At 31.4% G+C, this 18,300-nt stretch overlaps 1 protein-coding gene across 1 annotated transcript; it reads left to right on the plus strand.

Annotated features, from left to right (window-relative positions):
* The first annotated feature begins 14,932 nt into the window (after positions 1–14,932).
* Positions 14,933–17,259, plus strand: LOC110667006 (uncharacterized). The gene is made up of 2 exons (XM_021827697.2): positions 14,933–15,483; positions 16,626–17,259. The coding sequence occupies exons 1-2, from the start codon at positions 15,128–15,130 to the stop codon at positions 17,038–17,040; spliced, it is 771 nt and encodes a 256-aa protein (XP_021683389.2). The 5' UTR covers positions 14,933–15,127; the 3' UTR covers positions 17,041–17,259.
* Positions 17,260–18,300: the final 1,041 nt, after the last annotated feature.

Raw genomic sequence — 18,300 nt, forward strand, 5'->3', positions numbered from 1 at the left:
TTGTCTAATTTTTGTCCGGGAAATTTTAGTCCATTTTGACTTTTGGGCTAGATTTCTAGCAAACCGTGAACCCCACGAGAAAACTGAGAGTACTAGAGCGCTCCACTCGTCGAGAGCTTCGCGGCGATATAAATTTCAAAATTTTTTGACACCGTTTTTCGGTGGGTCCCACGAAATTTCGTAGTGTTTTTTTGAGCATTAAATGAGCTTAGAAAATTCCCTAAAATTTATGTACTAACCCCCGTGTTGTGGGCTTCGTGTTGGTATCTTCAATTCATGGAAATTCGACAGTTGTCCGGGTCTGTAAATTTTCGGCCTGACAAATCGGCTACCAAAAAAGTCTCCAAATTGGATCGATATTTTGGCTACCCCACCATTTTCAAATATCCCAAGCGCGTCCCCAAAGTCGGAATCGGCATAGGTAAACCTGAACCTTGCTTTTTCATAATTTTTTAGTACTTAAATGGGATTAAAAATCCATAAAATATTCGTGGTAGCTCAGAAAATTATGATTCTTTTTGCAATAGCCTAATAATATTGCTAAGGACCGCGGGGCAAAGTTTTAGAATTTTTATAGCTTATTTGGGCAGTTTTTGCAAAAATGATCAATTATAAGGACTAAACTGTAAATTTACATATTGTGATTAATGACTATTTGGATGGGCCCAGAAAGGGCTGTGTGATATGATTGAGTTGTGAGTGTATGAATTGCGAATATAGAATTATGTTTTGAGCCCTTTTGCAGGTTGGGTAGGTCCTAAGTATAGGGGAGACTCTATCGGATTTTCGGCATAACTTAGGACGTATTTGGTCTTTTCTTAGTTTGTATTGAGTCAAATTTACTAAATAATTATAATAAAATTGTCAGGTGAGCCGGGACAGCCTTCTCCGCCCAGCCTTCTCAGTGACCGCTGTCAAGTATGTGAGTAAAATATTAATTTTAATTGTAATTTCACTATTATTATATGTTTAAGCATGCCCATGCATCACTTATATGTATATATCTATGTAGTTAAACTCTAGATACGTTTTATGTTGCATTCACAACTGTTAAAGTACCATATATGTTGTTGTGGTAATTTGGAGCAGTGTGCGTGCGTTGACGTGCGTGTGATGTGGTGTTGGCTATGGACAGGACGGGTAGACACGGCTTGAGATCTTCACTGGGACTCGGTCCTTCGGGGTAGTCACGGCTTGAGTTCTTCGCTGGGGCCCCGATTTGGTTTATTAAGCGAAAGTCCGGCTTGAGTTCTTCGCTGACACAGGTTGGATTTAAGAGAGCTGTATAGAGGATCAGCTCCCATATATTATAATTGATATTACTGGGTGTGTGAGTGCTCCAAATTTACCTTTTTACTGTTATGATGTAAAAATATTGTTGATGGTGCATTTCACTCTACAGGGTGCATCAGCTTTAGATAGTTATAGAGATTATGGTTGAAATTGATATTTTACTCTCTGAGTCGAACGCTCACTCCTGTTCAATTTTTTTCTAGGCCACAGGAGGATATTTTTGAGGTTAACCTGCTTTTCTCCCTCGCAGGTCGTTTATTAATGTTTGTATAAACCTGTTAACTCTATAATTTTCACTTGTGTTAGAAATATTTATTTGATTTGGGTCTGTAATATAAATTGTCATTTTGGACCTGTAAACTTATTATTTTATGCATGTGTGTTGGGCTGAATGAGGGAGGTGAGCTTCCATTTATTTTTATGTTGTATGAGTATGTGGAGAGTGAGCTGAGCTCTCCAATTGATCATATATTGTATTTACAGGTCGGGTAAGTCAAAAACTCCCCGTTGAAAGGTCCATTTTATGGCCGGACTCTATTTAGTTAAATTCTTGAAATTAGGCCCAAATGGGCCTTATAGTTAGGTTAATGAATAGTTAGGCTTACTACGAGTCTCGGGGGCTTTAGGCTGGCTCAGGTCCTAGTGCCGGTCCGACCCATAGGTTGGGTCGTGACACAAAGTTATTTATTTCAGGTGTTAATATATAATTTCTTTATAGTAATTGATATAATTTTATATTTAATAATATACCATTTTATTTTACATTTTGAAATTGATTAATAAATTATTTTCTTATTTTTTTTAAATTAGTTGATTTTATTTCATATACCAACAAAATATAAATAAAGCAGAAAAAAGTATATCACATGGCTATTTTAAAATTATTATTATTATTGTTAAAATTCTTAAATTTTAAATATAAAAAATGTTGTTAAAAAATAATTGTTTAGATTTTATAAATAATTTTATAGTGAATAATTATTTATATATATTAATATAAATTTTTTAAAAAATAATTCACCTTTTTCTAATCTATCTAAAAATAAAATTAAAAAGTATTATTTTTTATAATTACATTTTTAGTATCAGATAAAATTTTAGTTATTAAAATTAAAAAACATTTAAATAAAAAACTGATTTAATTTCAAGTATTAATATATAAATTTTCTAATAATAGTTAATATAATTCTGTATTTTATAATACATCGTTTAATTTTAAGTTTTGAAATAAGTATACTAACTAATATTTTTTCAATAAATTAAATTTCAAATTTGTTTATAATTAATAATTAAAAAAATTAAATTATTTAAAATGAAAATTTAAATATTTTATACTATTTAAATTCTAAATATTTTATATTTTTAAATAAAATTAGGTTAGACAGATGGCATTCTTTATCAAGTGGTAGCTGTACTAAGAAAATGACAAATGGTCAAAATTTTAAGTTATTTTCTTAAATTTTTAAATTGATATAAAGAAATATCAATACATATTATAAAATTACTCAAATAAAATATAAAAAAAATAAAAAATTAACTTAATTATATAATATTTTGATCAAAATGGAGGAATGTGTCAACTCAATGAAAAATAACGTGCTCATCAGAGTATATATATTCTAATATCTAATTTTAACTCCATCTATCAAGTAATCTATAGTTATATTATTAAACTTAACTGATGTATATATAGGGCCAATAAATAAGGAACTCCATACCTTCCGGAAAGAGATTCAAAATCAAAAGTTTATTTATGGACTTTTGCTAGGACTACATGATGTTGATTTAACTTTCAGATTTTTTTAATAAGTATAAAAAAGCTAAGAAGAGGGAACAATTTTACAGAGAGAAAAAGGAGTAAAATGAAAATTTAAATATTTTATATTGTTTAAATTCTAAATATTTTATATTTTTAATTAAAATCAGTTTAAACAAGTAGCATTTTTTGTCAAGTGACATATAATGACCACTGTACTAAGAAAATAACAAATAGCAAAATTTTAAGTTACTTTCTTAAATACGTGACATGATTTTGTGAGCCTATTTGTATGTTTTGATTTTAATATATATATATATATATATTACCGTGTTAATATAATGTTGTGATATTTTAAGGTTTTTTTTTTTTAACCAAAGTTATATAAATTCATAAAGGCATTTGAAAAGGCATAGCGTTACAAAGAATGGCCCAAGGCCCCAAGCCCAAGCTAAAGAGACCCTAAGATTAAAAAAAAAAATGGATAAGGAGCTCAAGGATTAGTCCTGGCATCAAGGAAGGCACAATTGCTACTCAACCAATGAACACCCAGTTAGGAAGACATTCGGACAAGCTACTCAACCAATGAACACCTAGTTAGGAAGACACATTCGGACAATGACCAAGCAAAGCATAAGTGTAACACCCTCATACTAAGTAACTTATACATTAAACTGTTCTGATGATTAGTGTCTATCTAGACAATCGGAATGTTTAGAACCATGCCTACGCCACCTAGAAAAGTCATAAATAAAAATTAACAGAAATCAGATGAAGGTGAAATGAAAATAAGAAAAAAAAATCATAATCAGTTAAATGAGCCGAAGGTCCTGACGATGAGTGACCGGCCCGGAAAAAGACTGCAAGCTCAGTTGCTACCATAAATTCGTGTGGGACCCTATGACATCTCAGGCCTAGGCAAAATTACGAAGCTAATGGTATTGTGAAAACCACGAAAAAAAAATAGAGAACAAGCTCAAATAATTGAATCGGAGTTCAGAAAGTAACTCAGTATAACTATAAAAATTGATCAGACCGATAAAGGGCAATATGGTCAATTCACCCATTAGAGGTGACTCTTGACCTAATTGTCCATTAAAATGTAGGAAATTAAGATTATGAAAAATATAAAACAAATGAAGAAGTGTAGGGAATGTAAGGAAGAAGAATTGGAAAATTCAATTTTAATTTCCTTTATGACATAAGCGCGACATCATGGTGATCTAATTAATATATAATTTTAATTTATGTAAATTTAGTGATAATTACAACATAAAAGAGACAAAAATTAAAAAGGAAAAATTTACCTTCTTCCACCACAAACCAGCCGTCCCTCTCTCTCTCAATTTTCTCTCAAAACTCCTCCATTGACAAGCACCTTAAGCTCCCCAAAATCCCAATTTAATTTCATAAATCCCATAGCCACTAAAATAAAATTTTGTTACTTGATATTGGTAAGAAGATTGGGAACAACAAAGAGAAGAAATATTGAAGATAGGAAGCTTAGAAAAATTGTCTAATTGAGATAAGTTTATATTTAAGCCTAATTTCTTTAGATTTCTTGAAAATAAGCTTAATTAAGATGAGTTAGCATTAGAAATGGGTGAAATCATGTTTGAATTTTGAGAAGCAAAATTCGGCAACCATGGGGTATTAGGGTTTGATGGGCTTGGATGAAATTAAGTATGTAATTAAGCTTAATTGATGAAGCATGTTTGATTGTATGTTGAAATAACATAAATTGCATGAGTTATGGAATTTTGAAGATGAAGAATTAGGGTTTTGGGTGTTGACCAATTGGTATTTATGATGCTCAATTTTGGTCAATTAGTGTGTTATGAAGTGTGAATTGATGAATTGAATTGAAATAAGTTGTATTTGTCAAATTATTGAATTCTAGACTAATAAGTCCAGCATAGTTAAATGGCCATAAGTAGAGTTGTGTTGCTCCAATTGGTATGAGAGCAATTGGAGATGAAACTAGAGTTATAATGTCACATTTTTTACGAAGAAATCTTACTCAAAAATTGACCCTAAGTTGACCTAAAATTGGGTTGAATATGGAATTGGTGCCCTGTTTTTAGGCAGAATTGACCAAATGAATAGTACATGTTCAAATGGTCATAACTTTGTGTAGAGAGGTCTAAATAACCTGATTTTTGAACCATTAGAAAGATTAGACAAAGTAGAACAACTTTCATGAAGAACACAAATCCAAATTCTGATCATAACCTATTTAAATTGCTAACCAAAATTAGGTCATTAAAGCTGCTAGAACCAAGTTTGTCTAGAAATCTGGAAATGGACCAATCCAGCCAGTTATGGTAAAAATGCCATAAGTTGAGCTACAAAACTCCAAATAGAGTGATTCAAAAAAGTAGACACATTAAGGAACAACTTTGATGGAGAAAGTTTAGCCAAATTTCTACTGTAAATTGGTTCAATAGAACAGTAAACCATGGAGACAAAATCTGAAATTTTGGAATTTCTCCTAACAAGCTTTGAATTTCAATTGGCAACTGATGCCAACAAATTTGTGACCTAAAATGTGATATGACCATGTGTTTAAAATTGGTATACATATTATTTATAAAAAATTTAACATTTTACATAACTAATGAAGTGAATAGTAACCAAAATATTAGTAAATACAATAACTCAAACCTTAGGACACTTCATAAATAACTTAAGTATGTATAGTGCAATTATTGGATTAGTTATTGGAAACAACTAGGATGAGTATTGTGACACTTTAATTATGTGTTCAGTTAGAAAGGAGCCTTTCAAGAAAGAAGATAGATTAGGTTAAGTCAAGACAAGTAAAGGAGATTTGTGCACAACTCACTTTTTTAATTGTTTTTCACTTTGAAATGAATTTGAATAAGTTTATATGAATGTTTTATGATTCTTATGGTATAAGAACTTTAAATTGTTGAATGAAATTGTATGAATTAAATATGATTTTCCTATGCATCTAAAGAATTATTTACATTGTTTTGAAAGTTGTGAATTGTGAAATGACTTTGTATTATGAAAAGGCGGATGTTGACCATTGATTTCATTGTAGCAAAGGGGTGGGCTGGTATTAAATGTCCTTATAAGTGTTTTGTAAACTTGATGTGTTGCCAACCTTGTGCATGAATTTGCTGTAATTGAATGTGTTTATTGATTTTATAAATGTATTTTGTGAATGAAATTTCTTTAAATATGTTTTGAAATCATAGTTGACATGGCAGTATAGTTTATGTTTCTCATTAGCTTGTCTAGTGAGATATCTTCTCCACTTGTTGGGGTTGAGTTCCTTTCTCTCTGGCTTGCCAGTTGAGGAAGAGTTTGGATGAGTACTCATATATATTAGCTAGTCTTTGTTCCTCCTTTTAGCCTTGGTTATTGGGAGAGTTTATTTTGTCGTGGTGTACAACACAATATTGATCATGAAATTTTGTGTCATGGGTCTAACTGCGCGAATTATTGGGAACACTCTTAAATTATGCATACTTTGATAAAATGAGGTTGGAACAATTAATTGTTAATGGTTGATAAATACTATATTGTTTTCATGATTCAAGAGAAATGTGATTAGATTATTATTACTTGACCAAAATGTCATTCAAATGAATGATTTGTATGATTGAAAATATTAATCTTAATTTTATAAATTTTGAAGAATTTAGAGATTCTAAGTTCTTTGTTATAATTTGTCAAAGCATGTTTTGTATTAAGTTTTTTTTTTTAAATTATTAGTTATGCACCACTAAGTTCACTGCTCAGCAATAGCTTTGTATGCTGTCGCAGGTGAAAGGAAATATAGGGCAGCTGAATGAGATCACTTGAGATTGTGACTTGAAGATGTGTTGAGACTATCTTTAGGAATATTATAGGTATACCCTTGTACATTCAGTTTTGGTGTAATCATGTAATTATATATATGTAACCATATTCGAGCAGTTGTATAGAAACACTTCCAATATTATTTGGGATTGTAATCAAATGTAAATTTTGTAATATTAATTTTTTTTATCTCAATGAATGCAACCATTTAAATTTCTTCTTGAGTATTGTAATTGTAACACCCTCACTTTAAGTAGTCTGTACATTTTACTGTTCTGACGATTAATGTCTGTCCGGACAACCAGGATGACTGAAACTACACTCCAACTAGAGTGAGGAGGCATAAATTGACTGAATAAAGACTAAGTAAAATTAAAGAAAAATAAAAGAAGTGAATTGCAAATGAATTAAATGAGCTGGTGCCCCGGTGATGGGTGACCTAATGAGAAGTTGTTGCAAAGACAACTAGTAGCCCTAAACCCGAGGAAAATCAAGTGAAATAATATTTGGGACTCCATAGAAGAGTCATTGAGGTTTCAATAGCATTAAAATGCCAAGAAAAATTAAAGAAAAATTTTTAGATCAGTACAAACAATTTTAGTCTGTTAAGCAAACGAAGGGTATTTTGGTCATTTCGTCTTCAGAGATAATTTTTGGCTAACTTGTCCAGTTAAATAAATAATTATTATGACATAAAATACGAATTAATATTGGTGAGAAAATATTTAAAAATGAGTAAAAGAAAGGAGAAATGAAATAAAATTAAATTAGATTATTTACCTAAGCATGATATCATAAATGATATCTTAAAAATTGCCAATAAATTAAAATTCCAACCAATGGAAAATTACCAAATATTTTAAAGGGATAAAAATGAAAGTTAATGGGATAAAAACAATATGACAACAGCCATTTTCTTCCTCAAATTCTACTGGCCAAACCAGCTTTCTCTTTAGTCTTCCATTTTTTTTTTCTTTTCTTTGCTTTCAATCTCATATCTCCTTGATCCTTGCCCAAAACCCTAAGGCCCCAACACTAAAAATACTCCTTAGCTCCTCTTTAAGAGTGTGGCAGCCAAAAATTAAAGGAATTCTTCAAGTTTTACAAGAGCAAGTTGGGTTCCAATTGAGGTTAGTGCACTAAACTATACTTTTTCTTTTCTAAGCAATATAAACATGCTAACTTAGGTTAAATTAACATGAAATCAAAATAAAATTTGAACCTACTTGAAATCAAAATTTCGACAGCCCTAAATTGAGTTTGGTTTTGCTGATTTTTTATGAATTAAATTAGTTTGCAAGTGTTATTGAAGTGGTTGGTGATGATAGACATCAAATTAGCTAGAAATTTCATGAGTTGAGAAATTTGAGTTAGGGTTTGAATTAATTTTGGTACCGTAGTGTTATGGCTTGAGATTGATCTTGTTGAGACTGTTTATTAATCATTTGAAGTGTTATAAATGATAAATTATAGTTGGGAGTAAGGAGGATGGAATATTGGGAGTGCTTCTCTTATGCAGGAAATTCTGACCTATGAGTCCAGTGTATTATTTGAGTTATAACTGAAGTTGTGGGACTCCAATTGGTGTGAGGTTAATTGAAGGTGAAACTAGACTCAAAATACCCAATTTTTCATGAAGAAACTCTGCTCAAATTCTATCAAAATCTTGGTCAATTTACTATCCCAATCCGGATATCCAAACACTGAACCTAGAAAAATGACCAAATGAACATTATTTGGCCATAACTCCCTCTAGACAGGTCCAAATAACCTGAATTTTATACCAAACATAGGACTACAACTTTAATTGAGAAAACCAAGCACATAAATGCCTCTAACCAAATGAAATTATTGACTCAAGTTAGGATACTAAACTGACCTGCACCATTCTGCCCAGAATTTTCTAGACTAAAGCTCACCCCACCAGTTTTGGCAAAATGGCCATAACTTAGTCTACAAAAACCCAAATTCAATAAAACCCATGGAAAATTTTCTATAAGACATAGATTTACAAAATTGGTCTTTTGACCAAAATCCAGATACTAAGGAAACTAGGCCAATTTATTAGGTAAATTTAGTATATGAATTCTGAAAATTTCCTAAGTGATCATTTGACCCCAGAACACTCATTTAGCCATATCTCCCACTAGGAAGCTCTAATTAGGATAAGTCATACTGATATAGAACCCTAAGAAACAAGGCTCCAACTTTGTTTTAGACTTGGTTCTTAAATTATGAACATAAAAACCCTAAAATAGGAGTCAAAGTTTCTGACCTGAACATGAATCCTGGTAGAACAGGGTACATGAGTCTAGGCCAGTGATTTTTCCATAATTAATTCTTAAAAACTTGAAAAATTGTAATAAAAATTTTTGAGTGACTATAAGATATAGGGTAATAACTTCTATGAAGAATCTTAGGCCTAAAAATGACTATAACATAACCAATTAATTAGACAAAGAAAGACTCTAGAAACTGCTAAATTCTGGACCTTTAGAAAGGTTCATAAAATAACTTAGTATATGATATGAAATAAAATATAATACTTTGTTATGCATAAAAATGACATGAATTAATGAAACTATAGGTATGAAATAATATTATTTTGCCTAAAGTACATCTAGACTCATTTATATAGCTTGGATCGATTGGTATACCAATTAGGGATTACATATTGCAGTACTGCCCACAGGGATAATCATTGACAGACAACATATGTCTAAGATAATTGTTCTACTGGCTTTATGCCTGCCTGATGGCCATAGTGCCAATTTTTATTGTTACTGGCTTATGCTTGCCCGCTAGCCTTGTGCCTGATATGACCGTTGTATCAGTAGACATACGGATGTCTGACTAGTACACTCCTGTGTATCCAGTCTTTACAGTCTATCATAGGTTACTTGGGCACAGATAAAAGCAATAAGCTTTAAATATAAATAAGTACATGAGAAAATCATTAATATGAATTTTATAAGACTGAATATAAGGTATATGCACAGAAAATATTTCTATTAGCTTATTTACTTCAAAAGTTCTAGAAAACATGTAAAAGATTTTAAATACATGAAAATTGATATTTATTTATAAGGTTATACGTGAATTAATTATTTTAAATTGTTTAGTTATTTTTCCTTATTTATGCACCACTAAACGCTATGCTTAGCGCGTTGGTCCTTACCACGCGTAGGTACTGGAGAGCACCAGCAGCCGCAATAGTAGCAGGAGAGTACAGATAGAGAGGATCAGATCTGCTACAGGGTCGGTGTCACCTCACCAGTTCATTTTGGATAGGGCTCATGCGTATTTAATTTTTGCATTTTGGATCACTGTACATAAGTAAATGATGTAAATAATTTTGGATTGTGTATAAACTGTAAATTATTGTATATGTAAATTTTATATGAATGAAATGTAATTTATTTTCTTGAAATTGATATGAGCATAAGAAGTGATATGATGAAATGTATATAAATTATTTTAACAGATAACATGAAACCCACCATGCACTAGTAGAACAAAGGGGACTCTGTCTGAGTCTCCATAAAAATGAAATGGGATAAAAAAAAAAATTTACAAGTGAGATAATAAAATTAAATGGATATTAAATTAATATTGTAAATGATAAGACAGGATAGGGTGCTCCGACACCGAATGTAGCACACCTTGCTCAGCTACACTGTAGACGGGTGAGGGGTGTTACAGTAAATAATGAATTATTTTCTTTAAATGATAATTATTGAGAATGAGTTGATTGAGTTTCCAATTAGACATGATATATTTTTTGTAAATCGTTTTTCAATAGATTATGAATAACTGTTTTTGTATAATTTTAGCTGTAACTAAGTAAAATTTTTGTAAAATTTTTGAAATGCCTAATTATTTCCAAATAAGTCTTATAACACATACTTGAATTGAAAATATTTAAATTAAATTTTTATCACCACGACAAACCTTAAATTGAAATTTGTTTTACCAAAATCTTTTATAGTATATTTAATAGATTATCGGTAGGCGAAATTCGGTAATTTATTAAGTATACTATAAGATCATGCCACATCTTATGGAAGGGTAAGGTGTGACAATAAGCCACTTCACTAAAGCACAAAAGGGGTCCCTCATCTTAAAAAATGGATCAACACCAAGCCAGGAACGAGGAAACCCATTTAAGAACTTTGTAAAACTTGAGGACCATTGTCACGACCCAAATTATGGGCTAAACCGACACTAGGACTTGGATCAGCACAAGACTCCCAAAGTCTATAGCAAGCCTAACTATTCCTAACCCAGCCATAAAACTCATCACTGTAGTCCAAATCTAAGAAAATAAATGGACAAAGTCCAATAATAAATTGGACTACCCAACGGGGAGCAATAGCTCACATAACCTATAATCACAATATATCTCAATTTGGAGAGTTCAGCTCACCCTCACAATCCTCAAAGAAATACATATAATCTAATGGGAGCTCAGCTCCCTCATCCAAGTACAATCATATAATAACTTTTACAACATCCAACAAAATAAGTTTTTACAGTCCTAGAAAGTTTAATATACTAATGGTACATGCAGAGTTTTTAAAATATAAACAAGGAAATAAGAACGTAATAAATTTGTTTTTGGTAAACTTACGAGAAAGAAAGCAAATTAAACTCAAAGAGCTCTCCTGTTACCTAAGGAAAAATAGTTGAACAGGAGTGAGCGTTCGACTCATAGAGTAAAATATTGATTTAAAATACAATTTCTATAACTATCTAAGGCTAATACATCCCTAAGTATGAAATGGAACATATACAAATATATTCAATCAAATTCAAGCAATACTTGCATAAAAGATAATTTGGAGTACTCGCACACTCGTGTATCATATCACTGTATATAAATATGAGAGATGATCCCCTATATAGCTCTCTTAATTCAATACCTGCTAGAGAGATCAACTCAAGCCAGACTTTCTCTTGATAATCCAAATGCGGGGGGTCAGCGAGATCAACTTAAAGCTGTACTCACCTTAACTTATCCATAAAAAGGATCGAGTCCCAGCGAGTCAAGCTCCAGCCATTCTACCTGTCCTACCCATATTTAATATCACACCACATGCACGCCGATACACAAATATAGCTCCAAATTACCTTAAGGCGACACTCACAATAATTTCATTAAATAAAAATGCAATACAAACCGTGCCTAAGATTTGGTTATATATACATATATTTACAAGTGAATGCATGAACATGTCTTGAATATATAATAATATTGAAATTATAAATAAAATTAATATCTACTCACAATACAACAGATATCACTGCGACGATTGGGTGGAAGAAGAAGGCTAATTCTAATCACCTAAGCTGTTATATTATGAATTTGTCAGCCCTAATATAAAATAAGAATTTAAAGAGTCAAAAGATACCCTAATTTATGCCGAAAATACAATAGAGTTTCTCCTATACTTAAGACCTACTGAATCTGCAAAATAGTTCAAATAACACTTCCTAATCCAAAGGCCTTAGGCCCATAACACAACATCATAATACCCCTTCTGGGCTTGCCACAATAGCCAAAACTCACACATTTACATTATTCAGCTATTAAGCTTAAAACTAACATTTTGCAAAAACTATCCATACTAACCCTGAAAATTCTATAATCATGTTATGCAGTCCTTAACAATGCTATTATACTAATATAATTGGAATCATAATTTTTTTTAGCTATCCATGACTATTTTATGAATTTTATTATAAACTCAACTTTAGGTAAAATGGGGCATTTGGAGTTCGAATTTACCTATGCCAATTCTGATATATAGAATACGTCTGGGGCATCTGAAAATGGTAGAAAACACTATAGTATTGACCTACTTCTGAAGTGGGTCTAGCAGCCTGTGTGTCTAGCTCAAAAATTCTGTCCCGATCGCTGATGGAATTTCCTCGAAATGAAAATACATATGCAAAGCTCACAACACCAAAAGTTAGAATATAATTTTTATTTAAAAATTCGGTATGTTACAACCATGAAAGCTAAAAGTCATCATAAGCCATAACTAGCAGTCCATCGAGGGTGATTGGGTAGATCCCAAACACTAGCTTACGCTTAAAGGGTCAGTTATTAGTAGTGAAGCCGATTACCCTAAAGATACCTTTATCTCATAAACTTATAAACCTTCATAGAGTCAAGACAAACATAGTCGACTGCAACAATGAAGTAGACAATATAGAGAAACAAGTAAGCAATAATATTCCTTCTCTATAAGCTCACCTATAATTCAACAAAAAGGCCATAAAAGGTATACAACCCCCATCGAACATGCGGATGGAGGAATCCATATCAGGCAGGGAAGGAGTTACTTTCCCCTATTTGGAAGGGCAGAGGAAAGTCGCCTAAAGTGGCACATCAAGAAGGCTAACATTTCGAAAGAGATAACGAGAGAGAGAGGGAGAAGGTCTTGGTAATAGAGACATGTTTCACTCATTTTTTGATATTTTAAGTTCAATTGCTAGTAAATGGTTATTATTATTTTTTTTATAAAAGATATTAATGCCATTAAAGGCCTTGAAAAAGCAAAGAATACAAATTCTAAAATGGCTTAATAGCCTTAAAACAAGTTCCTACACTAATACTAGAAGCCCAACCCAATAATTGTAACGCCCTCACTTTAGGTAGTTCGTATATTCTACTGTTCTGATGACTAATGTCTGTTCGGACAACCAGAATGTTTGGAACTACACTTAAACTAGAGTGAGGAAATCAATGAAAGTAAAGGATTAATGATTTAAAAATCAATCGAAGTTGAATCAGAATTTAACTGGTATACTATTAAATAAATATTATAAAATTAATAATAATATAAAAAATTAATAATTCAAGTTAATGTATTAATATATCATATTATTAACATCATTAATTATTTAAATTATAAATGGATAAAATTAAGAATTTTCAATTTTCTTTGTAATAGTTATAGGTTAATTATTTTAAATTATTTTAAATTAATATAAATAATTTAAATAATGGAAAAAAAAATTTATCTTATAAATAAAATGAAAGTAGAATATAAAAGATGAGCATAAAATGCATTCATTATATATTAGTAATTGGTCGGTAATGCAAACATTTTTAGAAAACAACATTAATATTAATATTAGAGAAGAAATAAAATAAAATAAAGTAAAGGTAAAAGTCCAAATCATAAAAAATTAAATATAATTAAAAAATAATTTATTAATTTGAAAAGTCAGCATGATATATATATATAAAAGATTAACTAAATGTTGTGGTAGTTGGTGGTTCCTTCCCCACATTAGAGGTTGTGGGATCAACCCACCAAATCCCTCCCATTTTGCAAAGAGTTTTAAGTTATTAATTAAATTGAACCAGAATAAATTTTAATTTCTTATTAAACCAATCTGATTGGTTGGTTCAATTTGATTTCAAAATAATAAAATTAATTACTTGTTAAAATTAAATGAAAAAAGATGATGAAATTTAAATTTTAAAAAGGTAATAGTTAAATAATTTATAAGGCTCAAAAGATGGCTTAAATGACTCACAAATCATTTAAATGGCTAATAAAATTATAAGATTAAAAGTATAAAAGAACGTAGAGCATTTACTATACTATTGACTAAAATTACTTTTTTTAATCTATTTGATTTAGCTTAATTTGAGTTGAATATCATTATTGTTAATTTAATTTTTTGTGTTTTAAAATTATATTTTTTAATCTTATTTTTTAATATTTTAATTGGTTAATTGATTAAATTGGATAACTTTATGAGTGGATAAATCATACACATCTTCAAATCTCATTAGTATAATTTTTTTCCTGATTAATAAAAAAAAATCAATTAAATACCAATTTACCGATGATTTTCTTTTTGCAAAAAAACTGGTATCCTTTTTCTAGAATGTGAGTTTTATTTGGGGCTTCTGCTCTATTTGGATCAAAGGCCACAATTTTTGGGCATTCCCCCTCCTTGGAAGTTGGGCTTCATAGCATTTTCATATATATATATATATATATATATATATATATATATATATATATATATTCTCATAATTGAGCTATATTTGATAATTCCAATTATCCAAAAAGATTTTCTATTGACCCTTTCAAATTCGATCGCCAGTCCGACTGGGTTTACGCACTCGCACCACATTTTGCCCGCGAGATGTCCTTCTCTCGTCTGCCTTTCGATTAATTCATTCTCCTTCTACCCTAAATTCACACAAAACCCCAATTCCTGATGGCGCTTTTCGTCCACACACCAGAGATCTCCGCCTTGAAAATTATCTTTAAGCCTAATCCCAACCCTCGCGTCATCAAGAGCCTCTCGGTGTCGAGAAGTGATGAAAGGATTGGGTCTAGAGCTAGGGCTGCAGCTAGGATCGGTTTTAAAGGTTTTGAGGATAGGGTTTCGCAGTTGAATCAAAACACGTGCTTGTACGGTCAATTTTCGGCTCCGGTGAAGCAAGAAACGAAGCTGAGCGAACAGGAAGAGGAGAAGCAAAATTACTATGTAAATTTGGGCTATGCGATTAGGACTTTGAGAGAGGAGTTTCCCGAGCTCTTTTATAGGGAGCTTAGTTTTGATATCTACAGGTTTTATTTATTTATTTATTTAAAATCTTTTATTGTTTGCATTTATCTTCATTTTATTGCTGGTGAGATCTTTAGAATTATATGTGTGTTATGGATCAAGCTTGATGGCTATATAATTTGTTTGTAGACTTATTGAAACGCTGGGTTTTCTACAGTATGTGTCCAGGATTGAATACGAGGATATTAGTTGAGTTGCTTTGTTTCATGTGTAGGATTGATCAGCAAAACATTAAAACTTATTAGATCATGCGATTGTATTATTCCAATTGCCCCATGATGTGATGGAGAAGTCCATAATGCCACCACAACTTGAATATGAACAGATTAGCGGCATATATTCCCCTTTAGCCTGTTGACTCTTTCAAGGAAGGCCGCTAGATAAGACTAGAAGACTTCAATTATTTTAGCTTATATGGTCAGAGGTGGGTAAAACTTTAGGCAGCAAGCATTTTTCCTCAGATGTTTGATGTTTGAGAAACTCATTTTTATATTGGAAATCTCAATGAAATTGAAGTGAGCATTTGGCAAATTTAAAGCTGGCAGAAAATAGTTTGACACTACTTGTGTTGGTTTGCCATTATTTGTTATTATATTCTTTATTTTTGGATGTTACTAATGTTGAATCATTTAGAATGGAGAAAGAGAATTTATATAGCCGACCCTAAATTTTTTGGATAAAGTCTTAGTTGAATTGAGTTGAGTTGAGTTGTATTGATGTGGAAGAACAAAGTTAAATAGCGAAAAAGGATATATATAGTTAAACCTAACTAGTTTAGGATTAAGACTTGCAAGTGTGTCGGGTTAGTTGGGCTACAAGTAAGTTCTCAAATTTTCACATGATTCTGGCAAAATAATTGGAGTTGTTGACTTTTCCGGGAGATTTTATCTGGTAGAGAACAATTTCCCTCTCTCTTTTTAGAAGTGCTTATTTATTTATTTTGTGTTTATGATTTGTGAATGTGTTGGAGACAACTATTACTTCGAATGGGATTGCCCTTAACTTACATATGTACATATATAGTGCTGCTGGAATGAATTATCTTATTGGTGTCAAACAGGTTAAGCTGCAATCATGTCATTTCTCTGTTACAGATGCTGTTGACATAGGAATTATATTTTGATTGCTCGTTTACAATTTGTAGGGATGATGTCGTATTTAAAGATCCACTCAATACTTTTGTTGGCATTGAGAACTACAAATCAATCTTTTGGGCTCTGCGATTCAATGGAAAGCTATTTTTCAGGGCTTTGTGGGTTGACGTCATCAGTGTGTCGCAACCTGTGGAGAATGTCATAATGGTTCGATGGACTGTGCATGGCATCCCTCGAGTCCCATGGGAGAGTCGTGCCCGATTTGATGGTTTATCTGAGTACAAACTAGACAGGAATGGGAAGATCTTTCAGCACCGAGTTGACAATGTTGCGTTCAATTTACCTCCAAAGTTTCGTGTTTTGGCTGTGGAAGAATTACTACACTCTGTTGGTTGCCCCTCAACTCCAAAACCAACTTATTTTGAAGTTTCATCTTCTTCTTCAGAGAGGAAATATAGTTCCTAAAGCTCTTTTCAAATTTTGTTGTCTGTTGGAGTAAATATTGAGCTTGCGCTTGGTCCCCATCTTTCACTGTATAAAACTCGGCTTTGATTACCCAGGTTGGCACGGGCTGTAGCAAATACAGATCTGTTGGCCAGTTGTTATTTTTGCCTTATATTTCCTGTGTTCTGTAAGATTTGTATAAATCTTGTATATATCAATATGCGAGTTAAATTTGAAGGAGCTTAGACGGATAAACATATTATTTCATTTTTTTTCCATATTTTTTCCTTGCACTTCATAATTTTAGTAGGCTCAGAGTAAAGAATAATAAATTTCAACTTTTAAAACCTATCAAATATTGGAAAAAACTTGCGCAGTGTGTGTGCGCCACGCATACATGGAATGAAAATGAGTTTCATTCGTATGATGGACCCTGTCCGTGTAACTGATGGTTATGCACGCTCCAATGCACACACACGTATATATATTTTAAGTAGGTACGACAAGTAGATATCTTATTTTTAATGTTACAATGAAACTTCATTGAAATTCAACTCGAAATTGAAGTAGTATCTCTTTTGAGATATTTTTTTGGCAGAACTGTGGAATTGCCCTAAAGTAGATAGATGATCATATGTCTCTGTTCCTTGTATTAGTTTTTTCGGTGCTCTGTGGACCAACTGCATTCCGATGAACAATCCATCATGACAGGCATAATCAAATGTAATGTTATCATTAGGAATTTGGGATGACTGCAATTGATGACATTGTAAAGACTAAGAAAAGAAACATCAAAACAAATCATCGTTAGCCGTTTTACTTTTACCAAACCAATTGATTCGAGCCGAAGAGAGGACAGCGGAGGAAATCAAGGATAATCACCTATCATTGTTATATTACTCTTGATCCATCACCATCATTGCTACATGATTAATAATAATAATAATATCTCAGTTCATAATTTTTAATTATTGATTTGCAATATTATAACATTTTTATCATTAATTTTTAAAGTTAAACTATGTTTTAATTTTAAATTTATTTACATATTAGTTATTGAATTCTAGATAAATACATAATTGCATATTGGGAAGAGTATTCGGTTTAAATCGAACTGAATAGAATTAAATTATGAAAATTGAATTACATATTTTAGAAATCGAACTGAACCGAAATGGATGAAAAAAAAAATCAAAGCAAACCGCTCTATTTCGGTTTGGTTCAGTTCAAACCGATTAATTTTGATTTTTGATTAATTTTTTAATTTAGACTTGATTTTCA

The sequence above is a fragment of the Hevea brasiliensis genome, chromosome 9 (assembly GCF_030052815.1).
Source record: "Hevea brasiliensis isolate MT/VB/25A 57/8 chromosome 9, ASM3005281v1, whole genome shotgun sequence".
Classification (NCBI taxonomy): Eukaryota; Viridiplantae; Streptophyta; class Magnoliopsida; order Malpighiales; family Euphorbiaceae; genus Hevea; species Hevea brasiliensis.